The 18,463-nt window shown below is 47.8% G+C and overlaps 1 protein-coding gene across 2 annotated transcripts in view; it reads left to right on the top strand.

Annotated features, from left to right (window-relative positions):
- Nucleotides 1–18,463, top strand: part of DTD1 (D-aminoacyl-tRNA deacylase 1) — a 138,563-nt gene that overhangs the window by 97,290 nt on the left and 22,810 nt on the right. Inside the window, exons 5-6 of one of the 2 annotated variants that reach the window (XM_029220906.1) lie at nucleotides 3,659–3,826; nucleotides 12,095–12,667. In XM_029220906.1, coding sequence (XP_029076739.1) covers nucleotides 3,659–3,811 — 153 coding nt within the window. In that variant the 3' untranslated portion in view covers nucleotides 3,812–3,826; nucleotides 12,095–12,667. Of the gene's footprint in view, nucleotides 1–3,658; nucleotides 3,827–12,094; nucleotides 12,668–18,463 lie in introns of those variants that run through there. The other variant, XM_029220907.1, reaches the window with a different exon arrangement.

Here is an 18,463-nt window from a genome sequence, read left to right as displayed (position 1 = left end):
TGGATTCCAAGTTTTCCAAGAAAAGGCTTAAATTTATTAGGTTAGTTCACAATGTTCCCTCAGAGAACTTTTACTTTGAGGCGTGGAGCCATATGTGGTTGGGTTGTTTTAAGATAAATAATGAAAGACAATCAGCATTACATCGTTTACAGAAACTCGGGCTGTGCCTGTCCCTTCGGTAATTGTCACTCGTGATTCAGTGATTCACAAGCTTGGTCCAGGGTGGTAGGGATGGAGCTGGGGTGTAAGGTCGCGCTGATGTTTCTGCAGTTTGGCTCAACGTTGATGGCGCCTCTGGGCCAGTGCAGAGTCAGACGGTGCCGTGGGGCCCTGAGCAGCCTCTGGGAAGCCTGCTTCCATTGGGAATTATTCCCCATCACCCTGCCAGGATCTGGCTTCTCCGCAGCATTAAAGAGTAGAAAGCGAATAACAGGTTGGATCACAAACAAGCCTTTGCATGAGATGGAATCTCAGCAGTGCGGGAGCCTTGGTTTGGTTGTGTCACTGGCGATAGTCAACATTTTTTTTATATTTACCTCTGAAGAGGGGAAACAAAACTGAGAGGGCCTCTTCTGGAAATAAAAGTCATGCTTTCTCAGTGTCTAACTTGGAACATGTTCACGGTTACATATGTGCATTCGTAGATGTATCCATCCACCTACAGATATGTACACATATAACACACACGTGTAAACACACATACAGACACTGATGTGAATGTAGACTGCTGACAGCAGAAGGCGATTATCACAGTTCACTGCCGAACACCGATTCCCAGATGTTTGGATTTCATGAACTAGGGACATGAAATATAAAAAAGGAAGGGGGCCAGCATGAATTGCCAACTTCATGGTTTCTAAGGTCATTAAGAAATTGTTTTGGTGATAGACGCTAACTAGACTTATGGTGGTGGTCATTTTGCAGTATGTACAGCTATGGAATTGTTATGTTGTACACCTGTAACTAATATAATGTTATATGTCAATTATATCACTAAAAAAATTTTTTTAGTTGTAAAATACACATAACATAAAATTTACCATCCCACCCATTTTTAATTGTACAGCTCAGTACGGTTAAGTACATTCATGTTGTGCATCCAAGATCATTTTGCAAGAAAAAGAGCAAGACAGAAGGGCACCCATTTACCATCCTCATCATTTCTTAGAAGCAAGAGCATTTAACACCAAAAGGGAAACAAGAAAGGAAGGCTGGCATCTTGATGAAGGAAATTCCTCCCACATCTGCGGTAGAATGGCACAGAGAAAAATAATCGTTCATGGAAAAATAATAGTGCAGAGGGAAATATATAGCAAAGAGCTCTGTGTAGCCATTACTCAGATTTTTAAAACGCTAACCTTTTGGTTTAGCAGTGTATACAAGTGTCGAATCATTACATTGTACACCTGAAACTAATATAATGTTGTCTGTCAATTTTATCTCAATTAAAAAGTGCTGGGGCTTCCCTGGTGGCGCAGTGGTTGAGAGTCCGCCTGCCGATGCAGGGGACATGGGTTCGTGCCCCGGTCTGGGGAGATCCCACATGCCGCGGAGCAAAAAAAAAAAAAAAAGTGCTAGCCTGTTGTCATCTTTGCTCAAGATCATCCTATTCACCGTGCCTGTACCTGAGCTGTTTTTTACCAGGCCATGGCCAGAGGAGCTCAGCTTTGCCACTAAGTGCACAGTTTAGCAGTGATACTTTTTCACAGCAAGACTTTGTTGACGAAGGAAGCTGTGTGTTGGTTTACATCCTGGCACGAGTCTTACCATCAGTGGTCCGAGGGCCAGTAGCAAGCAGTCCACGTCTGACAGCGGTCAGCAGCTCTGTTCTAGAGCTGGTTTTGTTGTTATAGAAGTGAAAGCTGACAGTTACAGTTGGAGCCCATGTATATTCATCCCACTATGATCCCGTTCTCTTCTCTTTCTCCCCAAAGTTAACTGGACTTGCTTGTATGCTCCCCCCAGTCCATCCTCCATCTGCCCGTTAGTGGCACGTAGTGCTTTGTGAAAATGGGATCCTACTGTTCTGGCCTCTGAAGCTTACATTGGTTTGTCTAACGTGGGTTTAGAGACATATCTGTTTTGTTTTGTTTTGTTTTGTTTTTTGCGGTACGCGGGCCTCTCACTGTTGCGGCCTCTCCCACTTGCGGAGCACAGGCTCAGCAGCCACGGCTCACGGGCCCAGCCACTGCGCGGCACGTGGGATCCTCCCGGACCGTGGCACGAACCCGTGTCCCCTGCATCGGCAGGCGGAGTCTCAACCACTGCGCCACCAGGGAAGCCCTAGAGACGTATCTGTTTTGATACATGTCCATCTGCTCTAGATATCGCTCTGTGGGACTGTGCCACATTCTAGTTACCTGTCCTCCTACAGTGGACTCTCAGGTTGTTTCTAGGTTCTTGCTAAATACAAGCAATACCACGGTGCACATTCACAGGAGCTTTTCCTGCAACATGAGAGGGAATTTATCCAGGTGAGCTTTCTGGGAAGGGAGTCCTGGGTCAAAGGGGAAGTGAAGCCTTCATTCACAAAATGGAATTAGCTTATTAACCAAGCCAGTTGTTTACTACAGCTGTTCAGGCACCTGGGGTTGGGAGGTGGGGGAGATAATATCATAAGTCCACCATTAATAAACTCGGTTTTCTGGACCAAATTGAGAACTGCTGATTGTTGATCTACCTAAAGGTTTAATTCAGAGTCTGAGAATAATAAAGCAATGACCTGGCAGGTTGGTTACAGTAACTTTCCTTTGCGTCTTCACGGGGCAGAGACCAGCGGGGAGCATCTGGCCCTTCCCTGTTCCCCCCTTTCCACGTGAATGGGAAAATGTTTGCAGACTTGACCTGGGAGGCCCATGAACCTGGGTGTTGCCGTGTCTCAAGCTTTGTCACAGATGGTTTTTATGGTCCAAGAAAATCCCGTGGCCATGGCTTGGCCCGTCTCCTTGGATGAGTTTCTTGGCAGGTCTTTCTGGGGTGGCCGAACCGTTGTGCAGAGTGTCAGCGGATCTGTCTTTCCACTGTCCGGTCTGTGGTCTCTGAACAAGCTGGGGAGACACCCAGGGCAGAAGTGGCCCCGGGTGGCCTGTGGGGCGTGTGCCCTGTGGCAGCGTCCCCGTGTAGCCACCACGCAGCCCGCCGGGAGCACCCAGGGTTTGGGCTGTGGACGAGTCAGGCTTCAGTCTCAGGACAAACCGAGGGCCCAGATGATGTCTCATGTGTCTGATGTACTTTATCACAGCCTTCTCTCACCTTCAGCAAATGGTGGAGAAAACAGTGAGTGGGAAGACAAAGTGGTGAGAAAAAAGCTATAGAGACATCAAAGAAAAAAATAACAGACTAAAAGCCTTTTCATTTACAGTCTCTGCTCAGCCTGTCAAAGAAGGCTGTTAGTGGCCCCTCCCCCAAACCCCAAGGCAGGCAGAGTGGTGGGGAAATCTGATGGACGTCATACGTCTGATGTGTCTGTATTAAGGATGCTGGTGTCTGACAGACAGACACTTGGTGTGGGATCTGGCACGTCGGAGCCACTGCGATGCCCCATGTTATCAGACAGAAAGCGTTTTTAGTGATTGCTGCCTGTGAAGTAATTGGTGCTTTGGACGTACAGGCACGAGTTTACATTTGTAAAATAATTCTCTTTCTCTTTCATAACCAGCTGTCGAAGCTTGAAAAGCAACAGCAGAGGAAAGAAAAAACCAGAGCCAAAGGGCCTTCTGAATCAAGCAAGGAAAGAAGCGCTCCTCGCAAGGAAGACCGCAGCGCCAGCAGCGGGGCCGAGGGGGACGTGTCCTCGGAGCGGGAGCCGTAGGGGGCCGGGGCGCAGGTAGGGCTCCCCCCGGAGCTGCATCGGCGCCTCACGTCGGGGGCACCAGTCAGGGGTAGAGGACAGGGTGGCTTTGGAGGCAGAGCTTGTTTTATGGTGGTTCCTTGTGGCTTCCTGAGATCTGCTGCCTCCAGGGCAGAGAGAAGAGTTGAGACGCGCGCGCGTCAGGCAACGACTGCGGCTCCTGGCGCTTCTAGAGTGTTGCAGATGGGAGCTCCTGCCTCTGCGCTCTCCTCTCAGCAGCTGCGGGAGGCCTCCCCTCACAGCCTGCGGCCTTCACGTCCCCCGCGCAGCGCTGCCTGTTCACTTTCCCAAGAGGGGAGTGCCTCACGGTTCCCTGTAGCTTGGGTCCACCTCCCTGCCTGGAGGTCACAGGCCTCTGGAGCTTGTCCCAGCCGCCAGATGGCCCTCGGCTCAAGTTCATTCCCCGTGAACACATCACATGGCGGCGTTCACAGGAGCAGGGAGCAGCGAGGAGACAGTCCCGCCAGAGCACCGGGCAGTGCACCGGTGCCAGGACCGCGGGCCAGGTGGACAGGGACGTGGCCGTGGCTCCAGGGAAGGGACATGGGGCTCTTTTGGGGAGCTTGTCTGAAGGCAGGGGTGGAGGAAGGGCCCGGGCCATACAGGGTCCGGTTTTGGAGAAATGTGGGGTTTGTCCTGGGATCATGGCGAACCTTTTGAAAGCTGTCAAGTGCACAAGTGACACAGTCAGATCCCGAGTTTCGAAAGGTGACCCCAGCAGCCGTGGGGAGCAGGCTGGAGGCGACAGGCCAGTGACAGGCCAGTTGCAGAAACCAAAGGAGCCAGGCCGGGCGTGCAGTCTGGAGCCTTTGGGTTGTGGACTGTGGTTCAAATCAAGTCAGCCTTGGGTTCGCCCTGGAGATGCCACATGGCGAGAGGGAACACTTGTGAGATGGCTTGTGCCTTCTGAAGGGGCTGGGGACCAGGAGTCTCCTGCGGAGTGTCCCCAGGATGTCCGCTGCCGGTGCTGGGAAGATTTGCCGAGCCCACGGCGGACCGGCCGGCAGGCGTTAGTAGAGCAGACGGGTGGGGTGGAGATCTTGGAAAGGAGGGGTTGCTGAATCATAGTTATGGGGGGCCATGTGGGATTGTCAGTCCTGTAAGGCCCTGTTGACTTTCCCCAGTCACCATGTTCTGTCCAAGTGTAACTCCAGGGAGGTGAAAACCATGCTCGCGGGTCTGGGCTCACGCGTGTCACACACTCAGGTGAGCAAGAAGCCGGAGTCACAGGGGAGCCTTTCACACTCGGCCTCATTTGTCGCCCCACCTTGTTCACAAGCCCCACCTTGTTCTGGATCTTGATGCTGTGGCCTCAAGCCGTTGGTTTTTATTTGTGAACTGAAACAGTTGTTATAAGTTAGGGAGAGTCTTCTGAATGTGGAATTTGGTGTATAAATAATGTTAAATATTCATGAACACACAGTAACCTTTTTTTTTTTTTTTTGCAGTACGTGGGCCTCCCACCGCTACAGCCTCCCCCGCCGCGGAGCCCAGGCTCCGGACGCGCAGGCTCAGCGGCCATGGCCCACGCTGCCCAGCCGCTCTGCGGCATGTGGGATCCCCCCAAACGGGGGCACGAACCCATGTCCCCTGCACCGGCAGGCAGACTCCCAACCACTGCGCCACCAGGGAAGCCCCACACAGTAACCTTTTATGTGGTATTTATGTTACATAAAACTTCCCCTCCAAGATGATGAGGATTTTCTCATCATTGACATGGTCAGTTTTGTTGTCAGAAATACCAGCAGTGCTTCTGATTTACGGTCCATCCAGAAATCCGAAATCTGGGGGTGAAACGTGCCACATAAAGACAGTGCACAGGGCTGCTCTTTAGGTTAGTTTTCTAATTGTGCTAATTAATAAAGTGGGTCCAGCAGTGATTCAGAACCTCGTCAGGTGCTTATTTGCATCCTACCAATTTCTGTGTGACAGTGAGTAAGTTATGTAATTTCTGCTTCTTTGGTTTTTCTTCTGTGAACTTAGTGAGTGAAGCTCATCCCTTCAGCGACGTGGGGAGATGCAGGCGGGTACGAGCCACCATGCCCAGCAGAGCACCCGGGTTTTAGCCACGCTCCCAGATTTGCAGACCTTAAAGGGGTTAGGCTAAGTGACAGCTGGTACTCCATGGATATATTGGGGGGTTTGCTGCCCGTGGACTTTTGTTGCCCCTTCTTCTGGACTTTGTCATCCCAGTCGACCCCCAAAACCACCACCCAGTATTCAGATGTCTGTAAGAGCTCAGTTACATGGTGACAGACAGAAGGTAACCTTGGCATTGGCCCTGTTCCACTGAAAAACAGCAGCCCCCCCCCACCCCCAGTGAGGGGAGCTGCAGTTTTCATTTGCTGCAGGTTTCGTTTACTTTTCTTTAAAAACGGAAAGAGCCCTGGGGAGCCTCACAGGCCCTAAGGGGAGCAGCTTTGTTTCCAGGCATGAGGGAGAAAAAAGAGGCGAGAGAAAATGGAATGAGAACCTGCATGATCTTGGGTGTATGTTTCTCTGAAAATGAGCTCAAACCTACTTGGTTTGGAGGACCTCCCCAGGGTGCCGCCATCTCTCTGTCACATTGCAGACATTTCTTATTTTACCAAATGGACGTGAAACTGCTAAAATTAACTTCTCTTTTGTCCTCTGTCTCATTCCTTCGGGCTCCTCCTCTTGCTGGGAGGATTCACGGTTTCCTGTGAGGCTGCAGCTCAGTTTTCCCTCCTTTGTGTCCCACAGCTAAAGGAACGAGGGCTACTTCTCATGAAAAGAGTGTGGTTTCTGCCTGTGATCACAGGCTGCAGTATCCACTCGTTTGAGTATTGACTTAACTGCCGTCATGAGTGTGTGCACGAGAGGGGCACACTTCGGGCCAGCAACCCGTGTTTCTGTCCTCAGATGTCAGCCCTCGAAACCAAGCAAGGAAAAAGTTTTGGAAGCTGCCGTCTGTTTGCTTTTCCAACTTGACCTTTGTCTGTATAGTGAGACGTGTCCTGGCCAAGCACGTTTCTTCCTGATGAGCGCGCGCACACGCACTCTGTAAAAGGCTATTCCATCACTTTTCACTGTTTTTTTCCCTGTAGAAGGTGGGATCTTTTATTCCCAGAGCTTCACTTTGCTTCCCTGTGTCAACATTCATACCACTTTTCAAGTCCCTGTGCATTTCATGGTATAAAGATACACTATGCCTCTGAGGTAGTGTTTTTGTTTTTTTTTAACTTTAAACAACCTTTTCTCAGTGGCTGCCCTAGAGTTTGCAGTATACTTTTTTTTTTCTTCTTTCATAGGCATAAGCTAATACTAAAATCCCCAAAACACTTATGGTGTTACTTCATGATATTGAAGGAACATACAATAAGATTTTCAAAGAACACATTGACAAAATATTATTTAATCCAAATTCACTGTTATATGGGCCTATGCTGTTTTTTTTTTCTTTTTTTTTTTTTTGCTGTACGCGGGCCTCTCACTGTTGTGGCCTCTCCCGTTGCGGAGCACAGGCTCCGGACGCGCAGGCTCAGCGGCCATGTCTCACGGGCGCAGCCGCTCCACGGCATGTGGGATCTTCCCGGACCGGGGCACGAACCCGTGTCCCCTTCATCGGCAGGCGGACTCTCAACCACTACGCCACCAGGGAAGCCCGGGCCTAAGCTTTTTAAAATCCATGATGTTTATATTTACTAAGATCTGGAATATTTGAAAAATAATGTGAGGATAATGGGAAATTTTTACAGAATTCTAGGATGCCCAATAATGCCTGGATAGCATATGCAATTAGTGGAAAACAATAATCTGTCTTATGTGACATATCAATCAAAGAGAAATGATACCTTCCATTGTGAGGTTAATGAGTTATTCACAATTATGTCATTTATAGGATATAACAGAGTTTGTGGTATACATTTTTAACAAATCTGAGCCCACCTGCAAACAGCCTGGCCTCCTTACCTGTGCAGGTGCCTCATGGCAGCATCTCCCAGTCCCTCCCTTATGTTCCTCGTGACCTGTGTCACTCACGCCACTTTCATGTGTCCCACAACCCAATGCATTGTTACTGTTATCATTTCATAAGTAGTTTTTTAGATGAACTAAGAATAAGGAAAAGAACAGATCTTATTTTACCTTAATTTCATCTCTGATGCTGTCCCTTTCGTTATGTCAGTCCAAGTTTCAGAGCTGTATTGTGTTCCTTCTGCCTGAAGAACTTCTTTGAGCATTTCTTGCAGATCAAAGAGAGTCTTTGTTTCTCCTTCACTTTTGAGGGATAGTTTTGCTGGTATAGAATTCTGGTTTGGTGGTTTCTTTGGTTGAACACTTTAAATATTTTATTCCACTCTCCCCTTGCTGGCATAGTTTCTTCTGAGATGTCCTCTGTAATCCGCAGCCATGTGCCCCCTCCTCCCACTCTGCCTTCAGCTTCTTTCAAGATTTTCTCTTTGCTTTTTTGCAGTTTGCATAGGATTTGCCTAGGTGTGGTTGCTGGTTGGTGCTCTCTGCTTCATGGATCTGTGATTCAGTGTCTCCTGTCATTAAGTTTGGGCCATTCTTGGCCATTGTTACTTCTCTGTTCTCTCTGCCTTCTCCTTCTGGTGTGTATGTTACCCCTTTTGCAACTGCCCCACAGTTCTTGGATGGTCTGTTCCTTTTTCCGTTCCTTCCTCTCTTTGCAGTTCGGTTTGGGAAGTCTGTAGTGACCTGTCTTCAGGCCCACTGATTCCTCCCTTGGCTGATGAGCCTGTCGAAAGCACTCTGCATTTCCTTTTGATTCTTTCTGGAGCTTCCATGTCTCCACTTACATAACCCATCTGTTCTCGCACGTTGTCTACTTTTCCCAGTAGAGCCCTTAACATATTAATCATAGTTATTCTTCCTTGTCTGATAATTCCAGCGTCTGCGTTAAACATCTAAGTCTCATTCTGATGATTGCTTTGGGTTTTCTGAGCTTCTGGAATCTATAAATGTATGTCTTTCAATACATTGGGGGAATTTTAAGCAGTATTTCTTCCGACGTTATTTTTTGCCCTGTTTTCCCTCGTCTTACTGGGAGGAGATTACTGTTCCCAAACCGAAAGTGTTGTTCTGGCCTTTGTTATACAGGATGTTGTTTGCCTGCTCGCTGGTATGGAGCAGGCATATTATGTCGCTCTACTGGCAGGGAGGTTGGATTTACTTCATGCCCAGGCTTGCTCCTCAGTTGCCTTATTTATGAGAAATAAACTGGCAAGAATCTGGCCATAATAATTGATTCTGTTTATTGCTCAAGTGCAGAGCTAAGCTTGGTGATAACCTAGAGTGTGCTAATAAAGTAGGCACTACCTGTATGTGGATATTTAAATGTAAATTAATTAAATTTTAATTTCCTTAGTCACAGTAGCCACATTTCAAGTGCCCAGTAGCCACATATGGCTGGTGGCTGCTGTGTGGCACAGAGCTGGTACAGGACAGTCAGTCACTGCAGAGAGTTTGCTTGGGCGGCACCAGCCTAGAGGGATCAAAGTAAAGTTTGAGACTGTCATCTGAACCACTGTAAGTTCGGTAAGACGGACATGGTTAAATATATACAAATATACGTTACAAATTCTACATGGGGTAGAATTTAATCCAAAAAACAAAAACTAACTGCTGTCAGAGTTTGTTCCTTCCACAATCAGGTGACATCAGTTGGTTTTTTGGTTTTTTGCTTTTTCCTGCTTGCTTTATTGGTTCACACCAAGCTTTCCTTTTGCAGTTAAAAATGGCATCACTGTCCCCATGTTCTCACCGCCAAGTTAGGACCCGCATGCAGCACTCACGAGCCAGAGGAGTGTCTGCTCTGACAGTTCAGTGGAGGCTTCACTGGGGTTCCTAACTTGCTACAAGGGCTGTGTGAGTCCTTCATTGATAACATCGAATTCCCAGCAACTCATGTTTTTCCATGGAACAGCCTGCCTTTTCTGCGTAAACGAGCTCATATTAGATTCCCAGCTGTGACTGGAAGTAAATAAATAAATAAAACGTGGGTTGGGTTCTTTTGACTGTGGTTTGGAGAGCCAGTCTGTGGTGTGTGCGTATCCTGACTAGCACTCACGTCTTCTGGTTGCTCGAATGGCCTGAAGCCAGAAACAGATCAGCTGGGAGTCAGCATCTTTGAGAGACTCCGTGTTTAAACAGGCTCTTGAGGGATCCCTTGCTCCTGATCCTGGTCTATTCCCTGCTGCCTCCAACAGTTGAATGCAGTGAAAGAGAACCACCCCAGCAGCTTCTTTCATAAGGCCATGAAATGGTGGTGCCAGGCTATTAGACACTTCTTAATGCATTTATAACATTTTCTCTAAGCAGGTGATTCTATGTCTCTCTAATTTTACAAAGTTAGAGACATACTGTCTGCATAAAGGTACCTGCTTTTGTCATAGAACATACTATCATGGACATCTTCTCGATCGTTCATTCTTTTGTAGTAAACCTTACCATCTCCACCTGCACGGCAAACATTTGAAGCATAAGTTTACTACCGCAGTTCATTAAAACATGTAGAGTATTTAACTGGTGCAAATGTAAAAGAATAATATATTCAAGCAGGATCCCAAAGCTCATTTTAAGTTCAAAAGCAAAGGTTTTAATCTGTGCCAAGAAGATAGAGTTCCCCAAAGGTGGAATGTGGGAACTCATTTCAGGATTGCGGTTACTAGTATTGCAGGTGAGGAAAGAGGTATTAAAAGGCCCCAGATTCTTAAGTTTGGGTTAACATCTTGATTAAAATATAGGAGCAAGAGGGTTGCTTTTCTTGACTTTAAAACAGGAGTATTAAGGTCTCCAGGAATTAGGTTGTGTATTCCCCTTGTGGTTTTTTAGATATCTCCTAGGAAGTAGTGTTGTACTTTGGCAGCCAGGGTTCAGAGCACGAGGGTAGGCCTGGGGGAAATTTTGATCCCTTGTGTGGGTCCAGATAGACCTGAAGAACATGGACAAGCTGCAGTTCCAACCAGCCTTTCCCATGTGGGCCTGTGAGCCTCGGTGTCAAGCTGGGCTCAAGAATGGAAGGCTGGTCATTCCATGGAGGCGTCTGCCCATAACGTGACCCTTTCTTGAGAAATGTGACCTGTGTTGAGTACATCTGGAAGCATGTTCACAGATGTGGCATCACTGCGTGCAAATGACTGTAATCTTTTGAGTTTACTGGAGTTCATCCAATTAGAGTTTAGGTCTGAGGGAATAGAAACTGCTGTGTGAAGTTTGGGATTTAGTTAAACTTGGATGACAAACGCCTGCCACACAAATCTTGGCACAACCAGCTGGATTTTGTTGTGGGTTCAGAATTGCAAAAGGAAACGCAGGACGCTTGGACATTTTATACCGAAGAACCTGCCCTCCTTTGAGCAGTATTAAAGATATTCCAAGAACAAGCATTTAGTTTGTACACTGTCCCTATGCTTTCTTTAGGCTCTCCACCCCTCTGCCTCCCTCATTGTTAAAAGGATGTGGAAATGAGACTTTTGTATTTTTTTCAAGGGATTTGTCCATCTTATCCATGTCTAATTTGTGGGCATAAAGTTGTGATATACCCTTTTTATTCTTCTAATGTGTGTAAAATCTGTATTGACGTTCTCTTTGATTCCTAATATTCCTAACTTGTTTTTTCTCTTTTTTCTTGGTAAGTCTGACAAGAAGTGTATCAATTTTATTGACCTTTTCATTTATTTTCTCTTTTGTTTTTCTGTTTGAAACTTCATTCCTTCCTGCTCTTGTTATTCCCCTCCTCCTGCTTGTTTTGGGTTTACTTTGCTTTTATTCTTTTAATTCCTTAAGGTGGAAACTCAGATTATTGACTTAAAAGCTTTCTTATTTTCTAATGTACGCACTTAGAGCTATGAATTTTCCTCTAAGCACTGCTATAGGCGAATGTCACAAATTTTGATTGTTGTATTTCGATTTTCATTCACCTTAAAATATTTTCTAATTTGCCATGTGACTTCTTTTTGATGCAAAGTCCATTTAGAAGTGTGTTGTTTAATTCCCAGATATTTGGTTGGTGGCTTTTTGAGCTCTAAGGGTGAAGTTCTACTAAATTGGCATCTCTTTGGTGAGAAGGTATTTGGATTTATACGTGAAAACACAGCAGATTTTTCACGGTAAAGTGAAACACTGCCATTCTCTTGTCGTTATAAGAACTGAAAGGTTATCTCCAGCTATTTTGTTATGCTTGGTCATGTATTTTAATGTGAATTGAAGGCAAATTTTGGGACTCTTCTGAGTAATGTGTCTTATCTTTGTTCTTTTTAGTGCATTATCACTGGGCAGAACTGGATCCTGAAAAATTCATGAAAGATTCTAGGCACCTACTACTTTAAGGATTTGGAACTGAATCCTAAAAAGGAAGATGGAAATAAGAAACTGGGAACCTGAATAGCCCTGCAAAAACAAAAACAAAACAAAACGAACCCACCAAAGTAGCGTTACTGTTTTCTGTTGCTGCTGTGATTTAGTAGAGGAGGGGGTGCTGCCAGTGTGGGGAAGGCGCCCCATGCACAGGGCAGGCAAAGAATACACCCAAGCGTCCCCCTCAGAATGGCTGTGTTGGTCCCTCTGATGTCTCAGCTTGCTCTCGGAACAGGCTGGCCCAACATCACTTGTCATCGAGTCCCCCTTTCACACTGTGGTGTATTTCCGCGTGTCCATGGTGGGTCCCAAATGCATTCCTGCTGTCTGTGTTTTTCCCATCACTGGCTGAGCCAGGGCTCCTGTTAGGGTGTAAAGAGAATAGTCATCAGTGATAATGTATTATGTGAGACCTTTGCATCTTGTAAATTTTATCTGTTTTTTCTAAACAGAAATAAACTCCAAAGCTCAACAGACTACTTTATTCTTAAACAAATCCTGCTAATCCTGCTATGTTTCTTTTTAAGGATTTTGTCTGTAGAGATACAATGTGTCTGACCCTTCTCTGTATGTATGTACTTCTTTTCAAATGATTCTTATGCAAGAGGCCTTCCCTGAGTGGTGCACACAGGCCCCTGGTTCTATGGTGAGAGCCTGTCTGTGGTGATGCATAGCTGATGCCCTTTTCCTTGGACACAAGACAGCAGGAACGGGGAGTGTATGTGGGAAGGGAATCCTGTTTCAGAAAGGCCAGATGACTGATACCACGTGCGTGCGGCTCAACATCTGATTTATCTACCTTTGGGACGTGGGGGAGAGGCTTCACCATGTCGGACCACACAGCTGCCCTTTTTCCAGGAGCTGCATGGTTGTCCGTGTATCCAAGTCCCCACAGTAACATGAAGAAAGAAGCACATTCTAGCAAAGAGTTTCTCAGTTAGTTTTGATCTAGTGGTACAACGATAGTGATCATTTTTAGACTTTATGGGATGTCAATAGTAATATATCTATTGCCATACGTAATATACATTTATATAACATATCTATAATATACTAACGCTTATATAGTTATCCTCTCTTGAAGTACTTCTTGTCTAAGTATAGAAGAGACGTCCTTATTTGGCATTTTGGTAATGCTGAAACTTTTTTAAAGCCTACAGCACCGGCTATTCCCAGGCAGTCTCCCATATAAGTACTAACCAGGCCCGACCCTGCTTAGCTTCTGAGACCAGACAAGGTGGGGCGTGTTCAGGGTGGCAATGCTGACACTTGATCTGTGACATTGTAATAACGTCTGAGTCCCTCTATTCTGACCCAGTTGTCTGCTTCAGATAAGAACATAGCTAAAAAATATGAGGGGAAAAAAGCTTTAATCACATCTCCAGTGTACATTCAAGTACTTGGAACACAGCTGGAAAGGGGTTTGCCAAATTGCCTTATTCTGACCCGATGCAGATGGTCCAGTAGAATCCTCGATGGCGTAAACCTCTCAGTGTGAAATCACGCCATCCCGGATGCAGAGCCTGGTCAGCTCCCCCAGCTCACAGGCACTCAGGTCCGGGGAGCTCTCCCATTTCCGTGGTCTATGTTGGCTTTTACAGAGTGAATTCAGATTCACGCTAAAGTTACTTGAATCTCCAGTGTTGTAAACTCAGCTGTAGGGTGGTGGACTTGCTGAACAGATTTGTCAGACGTTTTCCTGCCACAGCGTTTGATCGCCAGCGGCTCATGCGCAGTGAGCAGATGCAGCCTGTCGTGGGGTGATGGGCGAGAGGACCGCACAGAGAGAAGAGCCCGCATGCTCAACGTGTGGACGGTGGTGAAACACGACCCTCGTCGCTCACACCCCGGCTCACGAATCCCACTTCAGGGGGACTCAGACACGTCGGAGTGTGAGTAGCAGCGTGTGGTCAACTTGCTGAAAGGTCTGAAAAAGGTAAAGGGAGACAAGGGGAAAAAACCAGAACTCTGAAGGTCTGAAGGACGTGGAGGAGACGCTGGGTTAGAAACAAAGCTGGGAGCAATGGGTGTAGGTGTCATTAACACAGATGCTGTCTTGATAAATGAAACAACACAATTCAACAGGGGGTGACGATGTTGAGAGCATTGGAGCAGAAGTTCTGAGCCTACTTATGTGTGGCGGGAGTGTTTATTTATTTTCATCGGAGTTCCGTGACCCCCTGCACACACCAAAGTTCGCAGGTGCTCAAGTCCTTTATGTAAAATGATGTGGGACACTCAGCCCTCTGTATCGGCAGGTTCGCGTCCGCGGGTATGGAGGGCTGACTGTATTTTAAAAACCTTCCCTCCCTCACAGTATGCAGGGAAGATGGTAGATGTCTACTTTTGTAGCATGGGATGGAAGGAGGCTTTTGCATCATCCTGAAGGTCACTTTCAACTCCTAGCCACAGAGAAGCAGCGTGTACACACTAAAGACCGGCTGGCGAGGGTCAGATCTAACCACAAGGCAAGGTTATGAAGGAAAAAATGAAAGCTCAGGAAGAAACCCCATGACATCCACAGCTGCGTCAAAGAGGGCCTTAATTTCTCCCTTCCCCCAGCTCCCTTCACTCTCCTTCTGAAGATCATTTCCAACTCTTGCTGTGGGACAAATGGCTAAAATTAGATTTGGGGTGTAGTTCTGCTTGCAGAGTGTAGAACTCCCAGTTTTCACGTCCCTCCCAACATCTCCAACTCCTCCTTTCTGCTTATTTATAAAGCTCGCTGTTTATTGTCCATTAAAACATCGCTTGAATGAGGATGGGAGAGAATCATGCCATGTATGGCTTTCCTGAGAGGTCTTGGCAGACCTCAGGCCTGGGACTTTAAACAGAGCACTGCCGGACAACACTGGCTGGCAGGGGCTGTTTAATCTTGCGTTTCGTGGTTTACTTTAGAGGAGACCAAGCTCTTCTGGCGACACAAAACGTAGACCAAATAAAGGCGCCTTCCAGGGCCGGACACTTCACAGTATCACCACACCTCAGTGGTCCTCATGAAGGCATCTTCTCTGCCGGGTGGCATCCCGAGTGGAGGTGGTTGCCAACTGGCAGAGAGAACAGAGAAGCCATGCCGAGGTCACGCGGAGGTCAGCAGTGCAGCCGGGACTCCACCCCAGGTCCGCTGAGACCAGCTGCCCAGAGACCTTGTCTCCCCAGTGGGCAGAGCTGCACTCACTGTCAAGGTCACTCTCAAGGCCACATTGTGCAAGAAACTGCTGAGGAACTAGAACAGATCGTCCTGGAGAAGATGGACAGTGATGAGGCCTGAACGTGTGGCAGTGGCTGGCTCACCTGCCCCCGAGGGGTCTGTTTCCGCTCAGCCTTCTTCTGCCTGTGCCCTGCCCCTCATGCCCCCTCCCCGAGTCCAGGCTGCCCACCTGCTGGTGGTGGTTTGGACCTCCCCTGCTCTCCCCCTCCCCCTGGCCAGCCCCACCTCGTCCTGAGGGTCTCAGCTCCTCTGGAAGGTGGGCCAAGCCCACCTCCCTGCTGCAGAGGAGCTGTTAGCTGCAGCCCCTCCAACAGACACCCCAGTACAATGCCAGCTTCATGGCGGAGCCTCTAACCCACCGCCCCTCGGACAAGAGTCAAAAACAGAAAAGTTATTTTAAGGCCCCCTACAAGTATGGAATATATTATCAAAAATGAGTTTAACAAATCTGAAATACCATCACTAGAAGATATTTTGCTAATGAGAATTGAAGGTTCTGTTTACCAGAACCTCTAAAAATTTAACACACTAGCCTCTATGCCCCAGGAGAGAACAAGAACATGAATGGCAGCGGCCGGAGACCGACTCCCTTCAAAACTGATTTTCCGTCTTCATCTCTGATACCATCAGTGGGGCTCTACCTTTGATATTTAGTCCGTGTCTTCTGAGATGAGGTGCTTTAACTCTATTTTTTAAAAGACCTAAATCAGCAATGAATTGCAACTTTAAGAATTCCGAAAGTGCGGGGCTGAAAAAGGGCAGAAGCCTGACAAATCAGAAAGCTCACCTCTCTGGTTTTGGAGTTACACGTGATTTGTTCTCTGAGCTTCATCCCCCGTCTGTCCACTTGGCGCATGGCTGTAGGGTTAAAGGAGAGAGTACGCCGGGCGCTCAGCACAGGGCCTCCCGGTGGCGCCCCCAGGCACACCAGGCAGGTCTCGGAGATGACTCAGCCCCACGTGATGGAAGCTGCTTTCTCGCAGTGGCTGCATCCCTTCTTTGGCTCACACCAGGCCTGCAGATGACTAAAACCCCACATGTATCCCATGTAATCACTGTCTGGCCAGTGAAAGATCCCCAGTGAAGAACTTAATTGTATTCCTGTTGGGTGCAGGCCTCTTGGGCCCCAGTGTCATCCCGGCTATTCCTCCAGCTTTGCTTCATCTTCAGATGAGTTTTCTGTCCTTATCCAGGTCTCGGCTAAATGCTCTGCATAGCACGGAGTTGGCACCCTGTTCGAGATCTTCTTACAGATCAATAGATGCATCAGTTATGTTCTCACTCACCCCACACTCCTCCTCCCCATGTCGCCGCTCTTGCCGAAATCAAGCTACACTATTTTCACAGTATTTTGGTGATTAATCCAATGATCCTGTCAAAAAATAATAGTACAGCACAACCTACTTGTGAACTCATGCTGTCTTCCGATGATCGCTGTGTTCTTTTCCACTGGGTCACAGACGATCTCTTTCATCATTGGTTCTAGAATATTTTCAGGAGTATACATCTAACTGGCCTGATGTGTCTGGAATCCATCTTCTTGAAACTGGGATTTTGGACATGTTTGGTTTTCTGTCCCCTCTCTTCTTTTCAGAATCTTTTCCAGAGTTATCAGTGGTAAGTCTGTTCCTTAATTGCATATTTAACTTGTTTCAGAATTTTGAAACTTCATTTCATTCAGAGAACCTAGTCTGTGTCTCGACCTACCGTAGGGCCCCATATCCCCTTTTCCGATGTTCATTTTGCCTTTTTTGAGTTTGAAACAAATAACTAACTTAAAGTGAGCACTTAGCCATGACCAAAGCTATTCTAAGCCCTTCATGTGTCACCCCTTGTAATCACCAGAGCCCTTTATTTTCCCATTTTACAGATGAGCAGACTGAGGCTTGGAGAGGCGAGGTAGCTGGCCAGAGCTGTGAAGGGTATAGATCTCACCCCATTTACAGTAAAAAGCGAGCAGTAGTGGCAGCTGGCGTCAGCCTCTGCCGGCCCCTGAACCCCATCCCCAGGTGACCCACCGGGCCTGGTGACGCCTCCAAGACAGACCGCCTCCGTGCCCTCTCTGCTCTGTCCACCCTGCTCTTCCCAGAGGCTGACTGCTGTTGGGTTTGGACAAAGGAGGTGTCTGTGGGTGGTCCGAGGACCCGGTGACGAGGGCAGGTGTGAGTCCCCCTCACTGTGGCTCTGGGTGCTTCTCCCCCCACCCCTGGCCCACTCCTTCTAATCTCCACAGCCTAATGGTGACCAGCAGTGGGAGGCATGAAGTCATGAGGACCGTGGCCTGCTCCCAGTTAATTTCCTTGGAAAATTATGGGGCTGCTTCTTCTGTATTCTTTCTGTGTCACATCCGTTGTGTCACAGCTTTCTCTGGCCCCATGCCCCCCTTTACCTTAAAGTCCCGGTTAGAGGTCCCGTGGTCCCGGCCGTGCAGTCCTAATGTTGCAGGCTGGAGCCCAGGGCCGCCTTCCTCTCCCAAAGAGTACCTTCAACTAAAGGAAGAGATAGCAATGCCAAGTCTCTTGGTGTCCCCAAGTCTCTTGGTTTCTACCCAGAGTGTCAGAACTTTAGAACTGCACTGTCCTATACAGTGACCACCTGGCCACATGTACCGAATTAATTCAAATACAAATCCAGGCCCTCGTTCAGCAGCCACATTTCAGTAGCCACGTGTGCCTGGTGGCAGCTGTATCGGCAGGGCCCTTAGAGGGCATTTCCATCATTGCAGGAAGTTCTAAGGACAGCACTGATCTACAGATGCGTTCCAGGCTTCCTTCACAGGAAGGAACCCTGGGCCTCAGGAGCAGGCAGGGCAAGTGGAGGCTTGGTCGGCCTGTGTCTCGGCGGGCTCGCTCCCCCAGCTCAGCGGTGCCAGCCTTGGGAGGACAGCAGGCACTTAGCAAGCCCATCACCTCCATAGCCACATCGTCACCTCTGCTCCTTTAGCAGATGACTGTCCTCCTGGGGGCGATCACAGCCATTGTTCCCTCTGCTGCCTCCGTTTTATGTGTCTATGTGCGCACCGTTGTGCATGCATTGCTGTTGGGGCCCCGGGTTTGAGCTCA

The sequence above is a fragment of the Monodon monoceros genome, unplaced genomic scaffold, assembly GCF_005190385.1.
Source record: "Monodon monoceros isolate NGI ecotype Baffin Bay Population unplaced genomic scaffold, NGI_Narwhal_1 Super_Scaffold_13, whole genome shotgun sequence".
Classification (NCBI taxonomy): domain Eukaryota; kingdom Metazoa; phylum Chordata; class Mammalia; order Artiodactyla; family Monodontidae; genus Monodon; species Monodon monoceros.
This window is presented reverse-complemented; position numbering and strand designations above follow the sequence as displayed.